General features: G+C 42.3%; 1 protein-coding gene across 1 annotated transcript; it reads right to left on the minus strand.

The window, feature by feature from the left end:
* Positions 1–10,985: 10,985 nt before the first annotated feature.
* On the minus strand, positions 10,986–12,486 carry LOC143963948 (olfactory receptor 10A7-like). Its single transcript, XM_077473676.1, has one exon. It carries the CDS (start codon positions 11,934–11,936, stop codon positions 11,004–11,006), a length of 933 nt encoding a protein of 310 aa, XP_077329802.1. The 5' UTR covers positions 11,937–12,486; the 3' UTR covers positions 10,986–11,003.
* Positions 12,487–22,241: the final 9,755 nt, after the last annotated feature.

The raw sequence follows: 22,241 nt of genomic DNA on the forward strand, positions 1-22,241 counted from the left end.
TCGAGGGTGTGAGGTACCACCGCAACAGCAACTTCTAGTAAAGTTCCCACAAGTTGGCGCTTCTGGTGGTCTTGTAGGTAGAAGATATGGCAATACGCCATTGATCGTCGGTGTAAGACTTGGACAAGTTCAACTCCCACGACCGCATGGAAGGAGTTTTAATAAATGTTGTTTTCTGCTGTAGAAGGCTATACATTAGTGAGATTCCCTTAATAGATGTGGTAGGGTTGTTGAAATAAAGATAGACCTTCCACGGTAAAACGGTGGACGGGTCGGGAAGTGTCGAAAGTAAGTGGGAGATTTGATTATAAGTAAAAATGTTGTCTGGTTGCAATCCAAATTCCAATTGTAATGCTCTAAAGGTTTTCGTAGCTGGTCCTATTTGCAATGCGGTAACTGCAGTGACACCTTTGGCCAACCATTGTTTGATTTTTAAGTTCGGGATCAAGAGTTGAAGACTGGATAGGGTTAGTGGAATGGAGTTTGAAGGAGCATCATCCGATGGAATGTGACGTAGGATTCTCCAAACCTCTATGGCTGCCACCATAGGCGGAGAAATGTTAGGGGGTAGTGCGGACATAAATCTAGCTGCTAAGAGTAGATCCAATGGATTCCTGTAAGGACATTGGTAGACTTCCAATTCGATCCATCTAGCATTGGCCCCACTCAAAAACCACTGTCTGATTTGGGCTAAACACGCTGCCAAATAATAGTCTTTTAGAGCGATCTGTCCTATACCTCCTACTAGTCTGGACTTGATAAGTTTGTGAAATGCGCATCTAGCATTTTTCCCCTGCCACAGAAAATTATTCAACATGGATTGAGCTTTAGTAAAGTAAATGTTCGGGGTTGGAATAGGGAGAGTGCGAAACAGATATATAAATTGGGGGAGTATTGTCATTTTAAGGGCTGCCAGTCAACCGGACCACGTTAGTTCTACTTTAGATAAAGAATGCAGTTTGGGTTCTAAATGTTGGAAAAATGCTGTGTAATTTGCCTCAGCTAATTGTGCAGTCTTAGCCGTTAGTGTAATGCCTAGATACTGTATCCCATTGGCGTTCCAAGAGTAAGGGTAGGTTTCCTCTAGGCGAGTTTGAATGGTAGAGTTGATGCCTAGGCCAAGAATGTGGGATTTGTTTTCATTAACCTTATAGTAAGAAATTCGGTTGCACCTATTCAAAGTATCAGAATATAGTGCTAAAATAGCCATGAGTATAGTGCCAGTAAAACCAAAGGTTTCCAGTACTCTTTTCATATAAAGCCAGTGTATGTGATCAAAGGCCTTCTCTGTGTCTAAAGTCAGAAGCAGAGAAGGCCTTTTCTGCTTCTCGGCCATGTGGATGATATTAATCATCCTGCGGGTGGCATCCGACGTCTGTCTGCCCAAGGTAAACCCTGTTTGATCCGGATGAACAATTGTAGGGATTATTTAGACTAAGCGCTGAGCAATCAGCTTAGCATATAGTTTCACGTTTGTATTGAGGAGTGACATCAGCCTAAAGTTAGAGGGGGTATCGAGAGTCTTCCCTGGCTTGGGTATAGTAACAATTATTGCTTCTAACATTTCAGGAGGGAAAGAGGCAGAGGCAGCCACATCATTAAAAATTTTCACTAAATAAGGGGTCAGTATTGGAGCAAATTCTTTGTAATACCCCCCTCCCCCCCAAATCCATCCGGATCCGGGGATTTATTTAGTGGTAAAGTGGCAATAACTTTGTGGATGTCTGTATCAGTAAATGGTTCGTTTAGTGATTGTAGTTGGACTGGCGTCAGTCGGGGAATGGAGATGGAGGATAGGAAGTCGTTAGTCGTACCTAATTGTGGTTGGTGTGTCGAAGGGTCCTTTTTAAGGTTGTATAATGATTCGTAATATGAGCTAAATGCATCAGCTATTTGTTGGGGGTGGTACACTTTTTGCTTAGTCATAGGGTGAATTATGTAAGGAATTTTAGATTTATGCCTGTCGCCACTCAAGTTGTGCGCTAGGAGTTTGCCTGCTCTGTTACCGTGAACATAGTAGTTCATTTTTACTTGTTTGGATGTTTTTTCAAATTCTTCTAGGAGCAGGAGCCTAAGATCATGTCTGAGTTGGGTCAGTCTTACGGTCGGTGTGGAGTGAAGTTTGTTTTATGCCTCTGTGTCAGCAATTGCTGTAGTTAGCTCGTTTAAACGCTGCAGCCTCTGCCTCTTTGCTCTCGCTCCCAGCTGTACCAAAATTCCCTGTATAAATGCCTTATGGGCATTCCATAATACACAGTTATCTCCGACTGAACCATCATTATGATCAAAAAATTCCCGAAGGCGGGTATGAACAGTGTCTCTAGAGTCCTTCTGTTGAAGAAGATAAGAGTTAAGTTTCCATAGCGGACTCCTCTGCACCGCTGTTGGATCGGCAATGGACAACACCACTGGGGCATGGTCCGCCCAAGATATTGTACCAATGGAGACAGATTTCGACAACAATAATACTCTTTGATCAACTAAAAATAGGTCTATTCGCGTGTAGACCCGGTGGGGTGAAGAGAAAAAATGAAATCCCTTTCAGCCGCATGGAAGCAGCACCAAGCATCATACAAATTGTTGTTGTGAATGGAGGGTAGTAGTTTAACCGCCTTCCGGTGGGAAGTCGAGGTGGAATCACACATCGTGTCTGGAGTGGTGTTAAAGTCTCCGCATATCACTAATAAACCTTTTTGGATCTTCCAGATTTTCCTAATAAATTTGTTGAAAAAATGCACTTGGTGCACATTAGGGGAGTATACGGTGGCGATCGTGTAGGTGGAAGAATTCACTTCACAGACCAGGATCAAGAATCTGCCTTTTGGATCTTTGACCTCTAGGTGTAGCTTAAACGCCACCATATCTCTAATAGCCATGAGCACACCTCTAGACTTGGAGTCAGCGTTGGCTGTAAAGACATAGGGATAGTTGCTATATGAGCATTTGGGGGGAACCAAGGAGTTAAAGTGTGTCTCCTGAGCGCAGACAATATCGCTGTTGTGGAGTAAGGCTTCCCACCGTAGGGATTTCCGCTTTGCGCGGTGATTAAGACCCCTAGTGTTGATAGTGAGGATCCTCAAAGCCATATGTTCTGGGATCTATGTGCTAGGATGTAGCGGTGATAAGGATCCGAGGCGGCGGTGCAATCGTCAGGGGGGAAGTGGGGGTGCACTAATGAAAAAAAGTCCCATAGCCAGTAACAAAAAAGGTGTACTCACATTGCTGATCATAGAAACATAGGGTCCACCTGAGGGACTCAGAGAAGTAAAATGCCAATGGTCCGGGTTTCCTGTCATCCTGGTCTCCTGAAGGTTTGCAAAGATTCCTGCATCTGTTGCAGGTAGACATCCCGTGAAAAAGAAACGAAACATGTTAGGAACAAAGAAAGGAAGTAAACATGTAAAAACACCCGCAGTCAGCGGGCAGCTGCTGCTATTTGCGGGGGTTTAGTCCAACCGTACAAGTCACGGCCCTACACTCCAGGGATACAGAGTTTCTTATGACCATCCGATAAGCTCATGAATGAGAATGAGCATTCTTGCCAGTGAACTCTTTCCAGTCCCTGTCAACTTGTCTGGGAGTGCTGGTGGATGGGGGAGTGATCACATCCTCAGGAAGAATATTCCATTCTCGCAGGAGAGCAATACCCTCCTCTAAAGAAGAGATCGCATATGTGCGATTGTCACGTGTCACTACAAGCTTCCTGGGGTAACCCCATTTGTATGCAACTTTGTGGTTCCGGAGAACTTTTGTAACAGTATTCAGGTTTCTCCTCTTTTGTAGGGTGTATTGGGACAGATCTGCAAAAAACTGCAAGTTCTGATACTGTGGGGGAACGACCTCCTGCTTTCTCATGTATAACATGAGGTTTTCCTTAAAGTGAAAGAAGTGTAGGCGGAGGAGTACATCCCATGGTATTTGCTCAGACAAATGGGAAGGTTTAGGTAGCCGGTAGACATGTGCATTCGTTTTCGTCCGAATGCATTTTCGTCCAAATTTCAGCTATTTTCGTTTTCGTTTTGACAAACGATAACGAAAGCACAAAATCCGAAAAATGAAAGATCCGACATAAATAAATGCTTTATTTTCGTTTTCATTGTTACAACAGTTCGATATAGAATAGGAGATTCGACATGACTCTGACAACAATCTGTGTCTATAGAACCTGTGGTCGAATGTGCCTATTAGTCCAAGATTATATAGAGAAAATATTCGACAGAGAAAAAATATTTGACAGAGAGAAAAGATTCTGCAAGTTACTGTCCTAAAAAGTGTTTGGGGACCCGGGTCCTGCCCCAGGGGACATGGATCAATGCAAAAAAAGTTTTAAAAACGGCTGTTTTTTCGGGAGCAGTTATTTTAATAATGATTAAAGTGAAACAATAAAAGTGTAATATTCCTTTAAATTTCGTAGGGGGGGGGGGTTGTCTATAGTATGCCTGTGAAGGGGCTCATGTTTCTGGTGCTTAGAACTGTCCCTGCACAAAATGTCATTTATGCAGGAAAAAAAGTATTTTAAAATCACTCGCAGCTATTATGAATTGTCGGCTCCGTAATACAGAGAACACTCATTGAAAGTCATTGATAAAAAAATAAAAAAATAAATAAATAAAAAAAGCGTGGGGGTCCCCCAAATTCAATTACCAGGCCCTTCAGGTCTGGTATGGATATTAAGGGGAACCCTGCCTCAAATTTCAGAAAAAATTTGACGTGGGGTTCCCCCTAAATATCCATAACCAGACCCTTCAGGTCTGGTATGGATATTAAGGGGAACCCCGCGTCAAATTTAAAAAAAAATTGACGTGGGGTTCCCCCTAAAAATCCATACCAGACCCTTTATCCGATCACGCAACCTGGCAGGCCGCAGGAAAAGAGGGGGGGACGAGAGAGTGGCCCCCCCTCCCTCCTGAACCGTACCAGGCCACATGCCCTCAACATTGGGAGGATGCTTTGGGGGTCTGTGACCCCTCAAAGCACCTTGTCCCCATGTTGATGAGGACAAGGGCCTCATCCCTACAACCCTGGCCGGTGGTTGTGGAGGTCTGCGGGCGGGGGGCTTATCAGAATCTGGAAGCCCCCTTTAACAAGGGGACCCCCAGATCCCGGCACCCCCCCTGTTTGAAATGGTAAGGGGGTACAAAAGTACCCCTACCATTTCACAAAGAAAGTGTAAAAAATGGTTAAATAAAACAAACACACTTTTGAAAAATTCCTTTATTAAAAATAAAAAAATAAAAAAAAGATTCCAGCGGCGGTAATCCACTCTTGCTATCCAGCGACGGACAGTCATCTCTCCAGCGATGGCTCATCTCATCCAGCGCAGCGAATCCTCCATCCTTCTTCTGTCTCCGTGGAGGAGACACTGCAGGCATTCCGGCGGCTGACGTTTCTTATATAGGACCTGACCTGACCCCGCCCCCCTCTGACGCAAGGGGAAACCCGGGGTTCCCTGTGACGTATGGGTGACCCCGCACCCCTCTGATGTAACACAGGCAGGTTTCCGTTACATCAGAGGGGGGCGGGGTCACCCATACATCACGGGGAACCCCGGGTTTCCCCTTGCGTCAGAGGGGGTGGGGTCAGGTGATGGGTGGCCCCGCCCTCCGTATATAAGAAACGTCAGCCGCCAGAATGCCTGCAGTGTCTCCTCCACAGAGACAGAAGAAGGATGTATTCGCTGCGCTGGATGAGATGAGCCATCGCTGGAGAGATGACCGTCCGTCGCTGGATAGCAAGAGTGGATTACCGCCGCTGGAATCTTTTTTTTATTTTTTTATTTTTAATAAAGGAATTTTTCAAAAGTGTGTTTGTTTTATTGAACCATTTTTTACACTTTCTTTGTGAAATGGTAGGGGTACTTTTGTACCCCCTTACCATTTCAAACGGGGGGGGGGGCTGGGATCTGGGGGTCCCCTTGTTAAAGGGGGCTTCCAGATTCTGATAAGCCCCCGCCCGCAGACCTCCACAACCACCAGCCAGGGTTGTGGGGATGAGGCCCTTGTCCTCATCAACATGGGGACAAGGTGCTTTTAGGGGTCACAGACCCCCAAAGCATCCTCCCAATGTTGAGGGCATGTGGCCTGGTATGGTTCAGGAGGGAGGGGGGGCGCTCTCTTTTCCCCCCCTCTTTTCCTGTGGCCTGCCAGGTTGCGTGCTCGGATAAAGGGTCTGGTATGGATTTTTAGGGGGAACCCCACGTCAATTTTTTTTAAATTTGATGCGGGGTTCCCCTTAATATCCATACCAGACCTGAAGGGTCTGGTTATGGATATTTAGGGGGAACCCCACGTCAAATTTTTTCTTAAATTTGAGGCAGGGTTCCCCTTAATATCCATATCAGACCTGAAGGGCCTGGTAATTGAATTTGGGGGACCCCCACGCTTTTTTATTTATTTATTTTTTTATCAATGACTTTCAATGAGTGTTCTCTGTATTACGGAGCCGACAATTCATAACAGCTGCGAGTGATTTTAAAGGACTTTTTTTCCTGCATAAATGACACTTTGTGCAGGGACAGTTCTAAGCACCAGAAACATGCGCCCCTTCACAGGCATACTATAGACAACCCCCCCCCCCCTACGAAATTTAAAGGAATATTATACTTTTATTGTTTCACTTTAATCATTATTAAAATAACTGCTCCCGAAAAAACGGCCGTTTTTAAAACTTTTTTTTGCATTGATACATGTCCCCTGGGGCAGGACCCGGGTCCCCAAACACTTTTTAGGACAGTAACTTGCAAATTAGCCTTTAAAATTAGCACTTTAGATTTTGAACGTTGGAGTCCCATAGACTTTAATAGGGTTCTAAAGTATGCTATATACTAGCTCCGTCGAATCTTCTTTATACATTCGACAGACACCATAAGCCTTCCTTCGACTAATTCATGTGGATTTTTGGACGAATGCAATTCGAAACGAAATAAATAAAAACGAATTTCGGGAGTAACTAAATAAATTACGTTTTCGGACGAAAACTAAATTCCGAAACGAAATATTTTACTCTGCACATGTCTAGTAGCCGGTGTATTCTATCAATGGTAACATCAAGATCAGTAAGCTCAGGAATGAGGGTTTTAAAGAGTGTTGTAGCGTAAGAGTTTAGGTCAGGTTGTTGCACTGATTCGGGGATACCCCTTATTTTCAGGTTGTTTCTCCTAGACCTGTCTTCCAAATCGGCCAATTTTGCCTTAACCCATGCAGTGTCACTTTCTTTTTCCTCATACACATCGACCAGATCGTTAATCGTATCGGCGTATTCGCCCATTTTCACCTCAATGTGATCTACTCTTTCACCCAGTTCATGAATATCCCGATTAAACTTGTGCATACAGGACGCCATATCTGATTGAATGGTACTTCTAAGGGACAGCAGCATGTCTTTTAATACAGTGTCCATCACAGGCTGATTCTGTGTAGGGAAAGATTCGATCGATTCCGGCATGTCCCTCGTGTCATCTCCCGACTCGGGGCCTGGGCTATCCAATTTGTGCAATCCGTTGCCATCCAGCCTGGGTCTGGACTTAACTGGGCATCGGGTCGCTGGGGAAGGTGGGGAGGAGGGCCGGGAATCGGGTGAATGTGTCATCTTAGCAGGATTCCCTGTCTTAGTGTGATGTCTTGCTGCTGGGGCTGCAGGGATGGAGTAGGCCTCAGCGCCATCTTGGTTACCCTCCACAGCTTTCATGTGGAAGAAGTCCGTTAAGCGGTGCGGGCGCCTCAGGTTCCGCCGTTTGCTAGGCATGGTCACGCCTGCTGCCCAAGCTTAATCGCCCGTTTTAGGAGTGAAATCGGGGGTCGGATGGTTCGTTAATAGCCGCTTAATCCCTGAAGCATCGGAGATCTGGATCTATGCGACCATCCGGCTCCGCTGCAGGCCACGCCCCTATTTGAAGGATTTGGTTGCCGGAATGTCTGACCGTGTTTACGGGGGCTAGGTTGAAAAAACAATTTTTTACAGCTGATTTATTAGTAAGCTGGTTAAACCCTAATACACAACCTTCTCATGGCAAGGTCTTACAAGCAATCAGGCAGATAGCAGGAAGCAGAGAAAAAAAAAAACAGAACTAAAGGTAGCTGGCAGGCCATTCCACAGGCCAGAGAGCCATCTGACAAGCTGACAGACCAGTAAGCCAGCACACCTACAAGCCAGAAATGCTGACCTAGAGGGGTAATCAAAGCAAAGATTAATTTTATGCTGGGGCAAAACATGAGGCAGCAGGAGCTACTACTTTCAGCTTCCTGTCATATCAGAGACCATCACACTTTTCTAAGCTTGTTGGACATCTATTTACAAAACTGTAGACATTATTATGGAATTCCCCTTTTCTTCTCTTTGTGGCTATACTGGACTTCACAAGATTTTTGAGTGCATCTCTGTAAAATTGTGCCCATTCAAAAGAGCATGATGAGGTCAAGTTCTCATTGTGGATAAGAAGACCTCTCATTTTGTGTTTAAATTTATTTCATTGGTGTTCCATTGGTGTTCAATAGGATTGAGGTTCAGGGTTTTGTGCAGGTTACTTGAGTTCCTACATACCAAACTCATCAAACCATGTCTTTACAGAGCTGGTTTTGTTCAAAAGGGTATAATCATACTGGAAAAGAAAAGGTACCTCTCCAAACTGTTCTAAAAATGTTAGAAGTGTATAGTTTTCTAAAATGTCATTGTATAATCTCGCATTATTTAGCAATAGTCTTCATGGAAAAAAAAAAAATCAAAAAAAAATGGAGCAGTGTCAAAATAGGTTTGACCATATAGTATAGTTTGATTGAAACATAATTAATCTAATTTTAGCATATGCCCCCGTTCTACAAAACTTTTGCCCCCCAACTGGCGCCTCTCTTAAGGAAAGCTTGTAATTCTATCGATAACTCCAACCTCCCCTCTAAAGGACTCCTATCTGCCAATATCTCCATTCAGACCAGAATGGCAAACATTGTTTCACTTTAGACATAAATCAATGATCTCTTGTTACTCTCAAGAAAATAATATAAGATCTTATCTAGGTGGTACAGGGACCCCGCCATCCTACAAAAAATCTTCCCGTCTTCTCCAGCTACCTGCCGGTGTTGCAATGTCTCTGCTGGGACATCCCTACATGTCTGGTGGGACTGTGAGAGGATTCGCCCTTTCTGGACTCAGGTATTTGAATGCTACCATTACATCTATGATAAGAAAGTATCAACCCCCCCCCAAAGAGTGCCCTCCTTTCTATATTGCCTGGGTCAATAAAATTGCAAAAACAAAACCTACTACGCTTTTTCATGTCCTCAGCAAGACAACTCATACCCTCATATTGGAAAACAAAGATCACTCCTCCACTGTGGCGATGGGTTTCTACCATGAATGACACCATGAGGATGGAGGAGACGCTGGCCCTTGATAATGACACATATGTTAAATTTACAATGATGTGGTCTGTTGGGCTCCGCTTCTCCATCTCTGACACCCTAATGAACAAGCTGTCGAGCCTGCAGAAAACTTTGTAGTGCTCCTCAGCTCCCGTCCTACCCTTCACACCATTCCCCCTACCTAATGTCTAAATGTTTCCACCTGACTAACTCCCCTACTCCTCTTCCTCTATCACCCTTTTCTTCCCCCCTTTTCTTTTCTACCTTTTTCTTTCTACCTTAGTGTTTCCTTTTCTTTTTTCTTACTCAATTCTACTTACAAGTAATACATTATGTTGTGAACACCGAGAACTGTTAACTAGAATCATTTGATATACCAGAAGACGGCCTTTCTTCTCGGCTTTACCATGCCAGTATGCAGGAGCCTAGCTATGGGCGATAGCCACCAGGCTGACTCCTTGTATATATGAACCTGTAACCGTCTATGGATTATGTTCTTCTCATGTTGTTCACTGTCTTTTATATGAAAATGTTAATAAAAATATTTTTAACACTAATCGTATCTTAGCAACCACCCACATATCTACTATTGCACAGTATGTCTTAAAAAATGCAGCTTATAAAAAAAAAAAAAAAAATGAACTCAAACTTTCCAACCAAAATGTTCTCACAATATCCATCATGAAATTGTTTATACATTTTGTTCTGCTATTTTTTGTAGTGCAGCATAACTGTACAGGCCTTCCTCACTTAACGACCAGGTTCCGTTCCAACAACCAGGTCATTAAACAAATTGGTTGTTAAACGAGGAACCACAAGTAATCAATATTTTAAGCATTCTTAAATACTGTACTGTACTGTAAAAAAAAAAAAAAAAAGATCTAAACACACAACTCCAGCCCCATAACGTTGATTTAATTTGCATCAGTACAGAACACAAACAAAAATTCTGTACTGTACTGTACAATACAATGATTTATAGCGGGTCATTAGGGTGGGGAGAGCTGGTCGAAAGTCCAAGTGGTAATTAAATAGGTAAGTCATTAAACAAGGAGTATCTGTATAGCATATTTTTCAATTTTTTTTTCCACTTTTGATGACATGATACATCCTGGTTTGATCTTTGTTAACCCTTTATATCTCGTCTCAGCATGAAATGTATCTAGGTCACGTTATACATATGTTATTATATTGGGGTTATTGTCAAGCCTTGGAATTTTCTGGCTCACCAGTCCAGTCCATTGAGTTTGATGGAACTCTGGACTGATTGGTTGGTCACTGAGATATGTTTTAAACCACACCCACCAATGTAAATATTTTTTATTCTAGTGCTAGTTTTTTGTTATTGATTTGTAAAATAAAAAAAAATTGTTTTTTTTCTTTAAAGTATGCCTAAAAAGTCCATCTTTCCCAATCCTCCAATCTCTATGACTAATGAAGGACGCAACACAGTGTATCATTCATTGTGCTGTTCACAGTGCCACCGTGTGGTGATGGCATTAATATAATTAATCATTTATATTATTCAGCATTTGTCCCTTTATCTGAATCCATAAATTCTGAAATTTTCGCGCAATGGCGTTTTTTAGGTGGAAATGTTTATCTCCTACACTTACATATTCTGCATATAATGAGTATAAATTTAAGTCATTACATGTTTAAAAAGTTTTGGATGATTTTTCCAGCAACATTTTTTAATTCTTGATTCCTCAGGCTGTATATAATTGGATTTATCATTGGTGTGAATACAGTGTACAGTAATGATAGGAGTTTAGTAATTGTTTTTGTCTGTCCTATATTAGGTATCAAATATACACAAACTAGGGTACCATAATAAATGCAAACTGCAGTCAGGTGGGAACTGCATGTTGAGAAAACTTTGTGTCTAGTAATAAATGACATTTTAAAAATAGTAGATATGATATAAGCATATGATACAATAATAATGGAGAATGGGATGACAACAAATATAAAACCCAAAATCTGTGCTTCAAATAGAGCAATGGTGATATCAGAGCAGGAAAGCTGTAAGATTGGATCAAAGTCACAGAAAAAGTGATCAATAACATTAGGACCACAAAAGTTTAATTTTGATATAGTTACAATGTTAACTATAGCTACAAACGTACCACAAATCCAGCAAAGTATAACCAGTATCCAGCAAAACTTGTAGTTCATTTTCAAAGTATAATGCAATGGTTTACAGATGGCCAAATATCTGTCCCAACTCATCGCTGTCAGAAGAAGACACTCTGAAGGTTCTGCCATAACAAAGAAATAAAACTGGGTAAAGCAATCAGAAAATGACATGATAGTCTTTTTGACCAAAACATTGCTGATCATGTTGGGAAGAATATCAGTCGCTAGTACTATATCTATTACAGAGAGCTGGGTGAGGAAGAAGTACATGGGAGAATGGAGGGATTTGCTGTAGGACACCAGTGTGATGATCAGGAGGTTTCCACATATTGTCACACAATAAAGTGAAATGAAAAGAAAAAACAACAACAACGTCACACTTTGAGGAATCTGAAATCCTAAGAGGTGAATGTTTGTAATTTTGGTCACATTTGTTTGATACATTTGTGGGAGGCAGAACCTGTCAAACCTGCCCTGTCTAGTTGATACAAACCATTGTATTCAATTATGGAAGGAGGAAGAAAAAAAGAAGGGAAGATAAGAGAGAAAAAAACAGGACAGAAGGAAGGAAATAAGGCAGGAAGGAAGGACGGAAGGAAGGAAGGAAGGACAGAAGGAATGAATGAAGGAAGGAATGCAAGTCAAAAACAGATTCTGATTGATCAATATGAGTTACACCACATTGTATATTGAACATTGAACAGATTCAAAACAAGTTCCATCAGATTGGTTATGATTAGATAATTTTATCTAATTAAAGTCACTTTGATGGTAAAAAGGATTGATGCATTATCAAAAGCCAGCCAAAAATATTTGCATTACAAAACTGAAAAAAATCATTGATCAAGAGTTATAGTACAATTCTTGTGTTTCAAGTATATTCATCAACCTTTCCTAGGTAGGATTTATTTTCTTCTTCCCTTTTCATATACAGTAAAAAAAAATTAACTTCTAGAGAATAACTTGAAAATGTGTTTAAAGAGAATGTAATAATAAAGAATGTAATAATAAAGAAAGCTCAGATTTTCTAATAGATAATAGCTCTTCTTTTATAGCCCTCTAGAATTAATCACATGGAAGCACTGGGGATGTGTAGTGAATGATGATATTTCCATGGGATTAATTTGTTCACAGAAGGAAATTTTTATTTATATGATTACAAAAAAAAAAAAAAATGTAATTTATTTTCAATAGGCCAAGTCACAAGTGTACTGTAAAAACAATGCATATTGAGTTATATATTTCTCATTTGCAGACATTAATTTAGAATTCACTTCTAAATTTTTTGCTGTTTTCATAATAATTATTGAATGCTGATGCTGCACAAATCTGGACATTATTCATTACTGGTGATGAAAGGCCAATTTGTACACCTTCAATTTGAGAGCTCATGGTAGTTTGTTCTGACCCTTTTTCTGAGTGGAGAATCTTTTGTAGGCTATTGCTCCATTAGTTTCCATGATCTATAGGTGTTAGATATTTTTTTGCATTCAAAGATTTTTTTATAAGCACTTCAGGCTGGGTTCACACCATTGTGGGATGCAGGATTTTTGTTAATATTTTATTAAATCTTTTCATGTGACAACATTTAAGAAATGACACTTCGCTACAATGTAAAGTAGTGAGTGTACAGCTTGTATAACAGTGTGCATTTACTGTCCCCTCAAAATAACTCAACAAGCAGCCATTAATGTCTAAACCGCTGGCAACAAAAGTGAGTACACTCCTAAGTGAAAATGTCCAAATTGGGCCCAATTAGCCATTTTCCCTCCCCAGTGTCATGTGACTGGTTAGTATTACAAGGTCTCAGGTGTGAATGGGAAGCAGGGGTGTTAAATTTGATGTTATCACTCTCACTCTCTCATACTGGTCACTGGAAGTTCAACATGGCACCTCATGGCAAAGAATTCTCTGAGGATCTGAAAAAAAGAATTGTTGCTCTACATAAAGATAGCCTAGGCTATAAGAAGATTGCCAAGACCCTGAAACTGAGCTGAAGCATGATGGCCAAGACCATACAGCAGTTTAACAGGACAGGTTCCACTCAGAACAGGCATCACCATGGTCGACCAAATACGTTGAGTGCATGTGCTCAGCGTCATATCCTGAGTTTTTTTGGGGGAAATAGACATCACTAGGGTTGGTGTCACCTGGTGCAGTAAAAAATGGTGTCACCCCCCCAGCAAGACAGGCATTAGGGCACTTAGCAGGCTAGCGCATTGCATGCCTCTCATGACCCCCCCAGCCTGCCACAGTGCTACTTGATAGAGTCACCCAGGGCACTATCGCCACTACTACTATCCAAAGTAGGGGGTGGGTGGTTGAGCATGCCACAGCAACTGGGTGTGAGAGAGTCCTAAAGGGTCATTATATTCCAGGAGGGTGCTACATACAGAGTGCAGCATTCAGGTGGGTGCAGGGTGCAGAGTTCAGTTGTGTGCAGGGTACAGAGTTTAGGTGGGTGCAGGTTGCAGAGTTCCGGTGGGTGCAGAGAATTCAGGTGGGTGCAGGGTGCAGAGTTCAGATGGGTGCAGGGTTTATCTAGTTTTGGAATAGTAGTTTCATGTACATACTCCTGTATGTGATGGCTAAAAGAGTCGAGCCATAATGGAGGAGCAAGGTTATACAAAGCTGCAAAATAATTACAAAAGACCTGTTGGAGGGAATTTGGATCTGAAGTGATTTCCCCTGATTGCAAAGTAATACTTGGTATAGAGGTCTGGGAGGAACAAGGATGTAAAGGCAGAGAAAGTGGTCTCCCAGACGTATTTCCATACTGGTACTTTCCCCGAGCATATCTATGTTGATAGCTATTATGTGAAACCTCCAGGAACTGCAATAATGATGATCTTGTCAAAGATATATCCGCCAGTACCTAACAAGTGAACAGGGTCTGTCACCTTTCATTATATAGGTAGTGCCATTTACCTTTATACTTGCACTATTATCATTCTAGTCCCCTATGGGGACATAGCAGGGTAGGCTGCACACCTTATTTCCCCTTTGGCCTAAGCGCGGATACATTATTTTATTCTGTCCAAGCTTCAATCTTTGGAGACTTCACATAAAAACTGATCAGTTCTAGAGTCGGGGAGTTTTTATGTGAAGTCTCCAAAGAACGAAGCTTGGACAGAATATCTTGTAAAATAAAATAATGTATCCGCACTTAGGCCAAAGGGGAAATAAGGTGTGCAGCCTACCCTGCTATGTCCCCATAGGGGACTAGAATGATAATAGTGCAAGTATAAAGGTAAATGGCGCTACCTATACAGTGAAAGGCGACAAATCCTGTTCACTTTTTAGGTGCTATGTACCTCTATAGTGACTAATAAATGTGCATATACCAATAGTGCAATCCTAATAAATTACCAATGTGCATATACAAGTGGTGCAAACCTCACTAGGTTGCCAAATAAATATGAACTTGATATAAATAAATGTTTAGAAGTGATACATAAACCTTGATACTCCAATAACAAAAATACAAGTATATAAAAAAAAAATAAATAAAAATAAATGTATATATAAAAATAGTCCCAAAAGTGTAAGACAAATATTAAATGATAAAAATTAGTTGAAATTATATAAAACAACCCCCAAAAATGTGTGTGCTGAGTAAAAAAAATACATTAAAAAATCAATCCAACCAAAGTCTTATGTGATAATTAAGTGCTTGGTGACAATAAACACAGGAGCAAAATCCAGGTGACTTTTAAGTGCTCCCCCTTTTGGGTCCCCACTCACTAGCTCCAATAACCCATACAGCGGTATTTTTGCATAGTATATAGGCTTGATGTACCGATACAGCCAGGCTACATAATCTATCTTGGGAAACAGCATTGGTACATCAAGCCTATATGCTATGCGAGATCTTTGGGTTATTGGAGCTGATGAGTGGGAACCCAAGAGGGGGAGCACTTAAAAGTCACCTGGATTGTGTTTCTGTGTTTATCATCCCCAAGCACTTAATTATCACACAAGACTTTGGTTGGATTGATTTTTTTGGACTTGACACGCTCATTTTTTGGGTTTGATTTTAATATTTAATATTTGTCTTACACTTTTGGGACTATTTCTATATATACATTCATTTTTATTTATTTATTTGGTTTTTATATACTTGCATTTTTTTTATTGGAGTATCACGGTTTATGTATCACTTTTAAACATTTATTTATATCAAGTTGATATTTATTTGGCAACCTAGTTCGGTTTGCACCACTGGTATATGCACATTGGTAATTTATTAGGATTGCACTATTGGTATATGCACTTTTATTAGTCACTATAGAGGCACATAGCACCTAACAAGTGAACAGAGTCTGTCACCTTTCATTATATAGGTAGCACCATTTACCCTTTATACTTGCACTATTAGAATATCTTGTAAAGTTGTAGATCTTTCTTTTTTTAAAGATGAGCTTCATGTTGGATAAACAATCCTCATAGCACCGACTCCAGAGCTTCCCCTTGTGTCTCATCATGCTCATGGTCAGTAGTAAAGATTTGAATCACTACTACAATTGCCTGATGACAAAGTGAGTCTGACATAAGAGTGCAATTTAAATGCCAGGACCAGTAGGAGCGTGGAGTGTATGGAGAATATATTGTCAGAAAAAGAGGTGAATGATCAGACCAAATAAAAGACCCAATATCCACAAGGTGATTCCATTCCAATATATGTGGTCCCACAAAAAAATAATCTAACCTGCTAAAAGATTGGTGGACCAATGAGTGATATGTATAATTGTGATTTTTTGTATGTAAGGTATGCCAAAGATCAAGCAATCAATATTCAAACAACTGCTTTCTAAGGGCCCTCAGAAGGATGTGGAATATAGTTGATTGCCGAGAAGTGGTATCTAACCAAAGTTCTAACACCAGATTACAATCCCCTCCTACAAGGAGAGAACCTTCTGCAAATTCTGTGAAAAGTTTAAGGTATCTTGTTATTGCTGTTATTTGGTCATGATTTGGAATATAAAGTTTGGCAATTGTGAAAACCTTATTCCAGAGCTGAAATTTAAGAAAAAGATATCGGCCATTGGGATCGGCCACATGCTCCAAAGGCAATATTGGCTTATGAATAGTGATGGAGACACCCCTGGTCCTGGAAGAAGACACGGTACTATGGAACAATCTGGAATAGTGTCTATGGGAGCATGTTGGAATACAATTTGCTCCAAAATGGGTCTCTTGGAAAAGTATAATATCTAAACTAGATTTATGAAGAGCATATAAAATCTGGCCTCTTTTCTCTTTCAATTGATTTTTATTGAACAATATTTCAGCTTACATTGGTTCAAACTTTAAATCGACATTTACAATGTAAATATTGCTTCAGTTTAACGAGTGCTCTTCAACAACATGAGCTTTCAGCATACAAACTAGGGATTGATATTTTTTCCCCAGTTGGGAGATTGTTCTTTCATAAAAGATAGGGGTTGTTTAGGAAAAAAGAGAGAGAACAAAAAATAAAAAGCAAAAAAGGGAACGAAAGGGGAAAAAAGTCATTTAACCACTTTCAGACCGGACCATTTTGCTGGTAAATGACCAGAGGTCTTTTTACACTTTGGCACTGCGCTGCTTTAACTGGTAATTGCGCGGTCATGCAATGTTGTACCCAAACAAAATTTGCGTCCTTTTCTTCCCACAAATAGAGCTTTCTTTTGATGGTATTTGATTGCCTCTGCGATTTTTATTTTTTGCGATATAAACGTAAAAAGACCGCAAATTTTGAAAAAAAATGATATTTTCTACTTTTTGTTATTAGAAAAATCCAATAAACTCAATTTTAGTCATACATTTAGGACAAAATGTATTCAGCCACATGTCTTTGGTAAAAAAAAAGTCAATAATTGTATATTTATTGGTTTGCGCAAAAGTTGTCACATCTACAAACTAAGGTACGTTTTCTGGAATTTACGCAGCTTTTAGTTTACGACTGCCTATCTCATTTCTTGAGGTGCTAAAATGACAGGGCAGTACAAAACCCCCCCAAATGACCCCATTTTGGAAAGTAGACCCCCTAAGGAAATTGATAAGAGGCATGTTGAGCCCATTGAATATTTTATTTTTTTGCCTCAAGCGATTGAATAATGACAAAAAAAAATTTTTTTTTTTTTTTTTACACAAAGTTGTCACTAAATGATATATTGCTCACACATGCTATGGGCGTATGTGAAATGACACCCCAAAATAAATTCTGCTGCTTCTCCTGAGTACGGGGATACCACATATGTGGGACTTTTTGGGAGCCTAGCCGCGTACAGGGCCCCGAAAACCAAGCACCGCCTTCAGGCTTTCTAAGGGCGTCAATTTTTGATTTCACGCCTCACTACCTATTACAGTTTTGAAGGCCATAAAATGCCAAGATGGCACAAAACCCCCACAAATGACCCCATTTTAGAAAGTAGACACCCCAAGCTATTTGCTGAGAGGCATGTTGAGTCCATGGAATATTTTATATTTTGCCACAAGTTGCGGGAAAATTACAAACTTTTTTTTTTTTTTTTTTTTTTTTCACAAAGTTGTCACTAAATGATATATTGCTCATGCATGCCATGGGCATATGTGAAATGACACCCCAAAATAAATTCTGCTGCTTCTCCTGAGTACGGGGATACCACATATGTGGGACTTTTTGGGAGCCTAGCCGCGTACGGGGCCCCGAAAACCAAGCACCGCCTTCAGGCTTTCTAAGGGCGTAATTTTTTGAGTTCACTTCTCACTACCTATTACAGTTTTGAAGGCCATAAAATGCCAAGATGGCACAAAACCCCCACAAATGACCCCATTTTAGAAAGTAGACACCCCAAGCTATTTGCTGAGAGGCATGTTGAGTCCATGGAATATTTTATATTTTGCCACAAGTTGCGGGAAAATTACAAACTTTTTTTTTTTTTCACAAAGTTGTCACTAAATGATATATTGCTCACGCATGCCATGGGCATATGTGAAATGACACCCCAAAATAAATTCTGCTGCTTCTCCTGAGTACGGGGATACCACATATGTGGGACTTTTTGGGAGCCTAGCCGCGTACGGGGCCCCAAAAACCAAGCACCGCCTTCAGGCTTTCTAAGGGCGTTACAGTTTTGAAGGCCATAAAATGCCAAGATGGCACAAACCCCCCCCCCCCCAAATGACCCCATTTTAGAAAGTAGACACCCCTAAATTTAGGGGTACACTAGTGAGACTAGGTAATAAATGGCGGGTGCCCTGAAACTATAAAAAAATAACTAACCAACCAGCGTCACCTGTAACAGTTATATGGTGATCACTGGTGAAAGGGTTAACTAGGGGGCAATCAGGGGGCTTTATGCGGTAGTATATGGGGGTCCCTGGCGCTATAAAAAGCTGCGGCGAACCTAAATACCTACCTGCCTAACTAGCGTCACCTGTGACACTAATACAGCGATCAGAAAAACGATCGCTTATTAGGCTGGGTTCACACTGGAGCGATGCGGGAACGCCACGAATGCGCGGCGGGTTCCCGCATCGCATGCCTCCCGGCGGCAGTTCACACTGCCCTATGCGAACTGCTGGGAGTGTCAGTGAAATGTTAATGACACCCCCAGATCAGTTCGCATATCGCAGTGCGATCTGCAAACTTGGATCGCATGGTGTGAACACCCATGCGATCCGATTCTGCTGCGGACCAAAAAAAGGGTCCCGTGCGAGTTTGCGGCGGGTGCGACACGAATTCAGCCATACTATCTGTATAGCTGAACTCGAATCGCACAGAGATCGGATGTGATTTGCACTGCAGTGCGGTGCGAATCACATCCGTTCTCATAAACCGCTGCAATGTGAACCCAGCCTTAGTGACACTGGCGACGGGGGGTGATCACGGGGTTAAACCTTTATTGGGGGGGTTAGGGGGGTACCTTAGAACTAAAGGGGGCTAACCCTAACTGCCCTAACAGTTATTAGTCACAAATGACACCTGCCGGGTGATCAGGGGGTTAAACCTTTATTAGGTAATAAATGGCGGGTGCCCTGAAACTATAAAAAAATAACTAACCAACCAGCGTCACCTGTAACAGTTATATGGTGATCACTGGTGAAAGGGTTAACTAGGGGGCAATCAGGGGGCTTTATGCGGTAGTATATGGGGGTCCCTAGCGCTATAAAAAGCTGCGGCGAACCTAAATACCTACCTGCCTAACTAGCGTCACCTGTGACACTAATACGGCGATCAGAAAAATGATCGCTTATTAGGCTGGGTTCACACTGGAGCGATGCGGAAACGCCGCGAATCCGCGGCGGGTTCCCGCATCGCATGCCTCCCGGCGGCAGTTCACACTGCCCTATGCGAACTGCTGGGAGTGTCAGTGAAATGTTACTGACACCCCCAGATCAGTTCGCATATCGCAGTGCGATCTGCAAACTCGGATCGCATGGTGTGAACACCCATGCGATCCGATTCTGCTGCGGGCCAAAAAAAGGGTCCCGTGCGAATTTGCGGCGGGTGCGGCGGGTGTGGCGGGTGCGGCGGGTGCGGCGAATGGCTGAACTCGAATCGCACAGAGATCGGATGTGATTTGCACTGCAGTGCGGTGCGAATCACATTCGTTCTCATAAACCGCTGCAATGTGAACCCAGCCTTAGTGACACTGGCGACGGGGGGTGATCACAGGGTTAAACCTTTATTGGGGGGGTTAGGGGGGTACATTAGAACTAAAGGGGGCTAACCCTAACTGCCCTAACAGTTATTACAGTCACAAATGACACCAATGCAAAAAAAAAAAAAAATGACATTGGTGTCACTGTGACTGGGGGGCAGGGGTAATTGGGGGGGTGATCGGGGGGTAAAGGGGGGGTGTGAGTGTGCCTGGCATGTTCTACTGTGTGTGGGATGTGTTGGTGCAACTCACTGATCCGCTCTCCTCCGTGTCGGAACGAAAAATACCGACACGGAGGAGAGAATACATCACTTCCTCTCCTGTGTTTACATTACAGGAGAGGAAGTGATGTCACCGGGGATTTCCATTCGTCGGGAGCGATCGCGAGGGGGTGGCCATGAATGAATGGCCGTCCCCTCGTCCGGGATCGCTCCCGAACGAAAACCGACCGCCGCAGGCACCGGGCGGGGGCCCGATCGGGCCCCCGACCCGCGGGAGGCAAAGGACGTACATATATGTGCTTATGCCTGCCCGTGCCATTCTGATGACGTACATCGGCGTGAGGCGGTCGGCAAGTGGTTAAACAGGAAATAAAATAAAACGTAGCCAAACTAAACATAAGACACCATCTTGTACCAAGGTTTAAGAATCTTCAAGAAGCTAGATCTTATGTAGACATCAATCTATATATCTTTTATCGGATATTCATAGAGCCAACAGTTCCAATTATTATGAAATCTTTGTATAGAATCTTCTTTATATGCCATTATTCTTTCATGCCATTATTCTTTCATATTGGGCTGAGTTTTGCACTTTAAGCATAGTTTCTGACACAGTAGGGGCATGGGCGCCCGCAGAACTTTTTCCAAGGGGGGGGGCATCATTTTAAGGCCACTCATGCTCCACCCCTTTTTCGATAATCTCATGAAAATCTTTCCACTGGTAATACATATGTGTTATATAACAGATAATTAATCTTCACTTTGTATTGGAAGTTACTCTGGCGGCTGTGTTCCATGCCCATATAGCCTAGAGAATGTACATCTTTTTACATTGCAATACATCTGTTGTGGTCATATTTTGATCTCATACTGTCACTGTATAGGCTGTTTTCATCAAGATAAAAATATGGCAACAACAGATGTATTGCAATGTAAAAAGATGTATATTCTGTAGGCTATATGGGCATGGTACGCAGCCACCTGAGTAACCTTGCGGACGCCCATGCTTTCAAAAACCAGCCCTGGAAAAAATTTCATACCAGCTTCACAGCATTATTATACCAGCCCAACAGCATAACGTCATTATTTTCTTGTTCATGAAAGGGAAAACCATACATTTTAGGAGTTAATAGTGGTAAGTGATCAATCATCAAGGGGGACCCCAGAAACTCAGAACGTGGGGGGGAGTACCTTCTGCAGAAAGAATACTTGAAGGTAAGGGGGTAGGTTACTAATATAAGGAGGAAACCCTTTATATCAATGCCCCTTACATTATCGTATTCACTCCCCCCTTACATCAGTGACCCCCCCCCCCGACTGGCCTGGCGGAGCTTTCACTGACCTCCTCTCAGGTGCACTGTGCAGGGCTCAGTCAGTCGGCTCCAGCTTGGTGGCTCTGGTTTTATCTTATAGTCTCCTGTCCACAGTCCACACAAGTCTGACTTTTCCCATGACCTCCACCCCAGCGGTGATCCCACTCTTGACTCCTCTCCAGACTCCCTCAGAGACTGTAGACAGGAGATGGTCAGAGACTGCAGACTTGATGCAAGAGCTCAATGCAGCCTCACCAGTGCCCATCAAATGCAGCCTCACTGTGCCCACCAAATGCAGCCTCACTGTGCCCACCAAAATGCAGCCTCACTGTGCCCACCAAATTCAGGTATGGACAGGGACGTTACCTTTCTTTCACGACCCATTGGGTCACTCTTCTGGCAGCTGGGAAGGATGTAGGACAAGGTGCGGTAGTGTTGGAGGTTGTTCCGCCACCACGCCTCCAAAATGCTACTACTGGTTGTGACACACCTCTCTCCTCCACCCCTCCTCTTCTTCTTCCTCCATGGCCTCTTCCATTGCTCTGTCCTCAGAACCAGCAGTGCTCCGTAGGCGTTCAAGGGGCTACG

The sequence above is a fragment of the Lithobates pipiens genome, unplaced genomic scaffold (assembly GCF_037356315.1).
Source record: "Lithobates pipiens isolate NorthernLeopardFrog02 unplaced genomic scaffold, aLitPip1_a1.2 Scaffold_8, whole genome shotgun sequence".
Taxonomy (NCBI): Eukaryota; Metazoa; Chordata; class Amphibia; order Anura; family Ranidae; genus Lithobates; species Lithobates pipiens.

What these genes read in the sequence shown, in the direction of transcription:
- LOC143963948 (XM_077473676.1), bottom strand. Translation starts at nt 11,936, where the DNA reads ATGTATCAAACAAATGTGACCAAAATTACAAACATTCACCTCTTAGGA.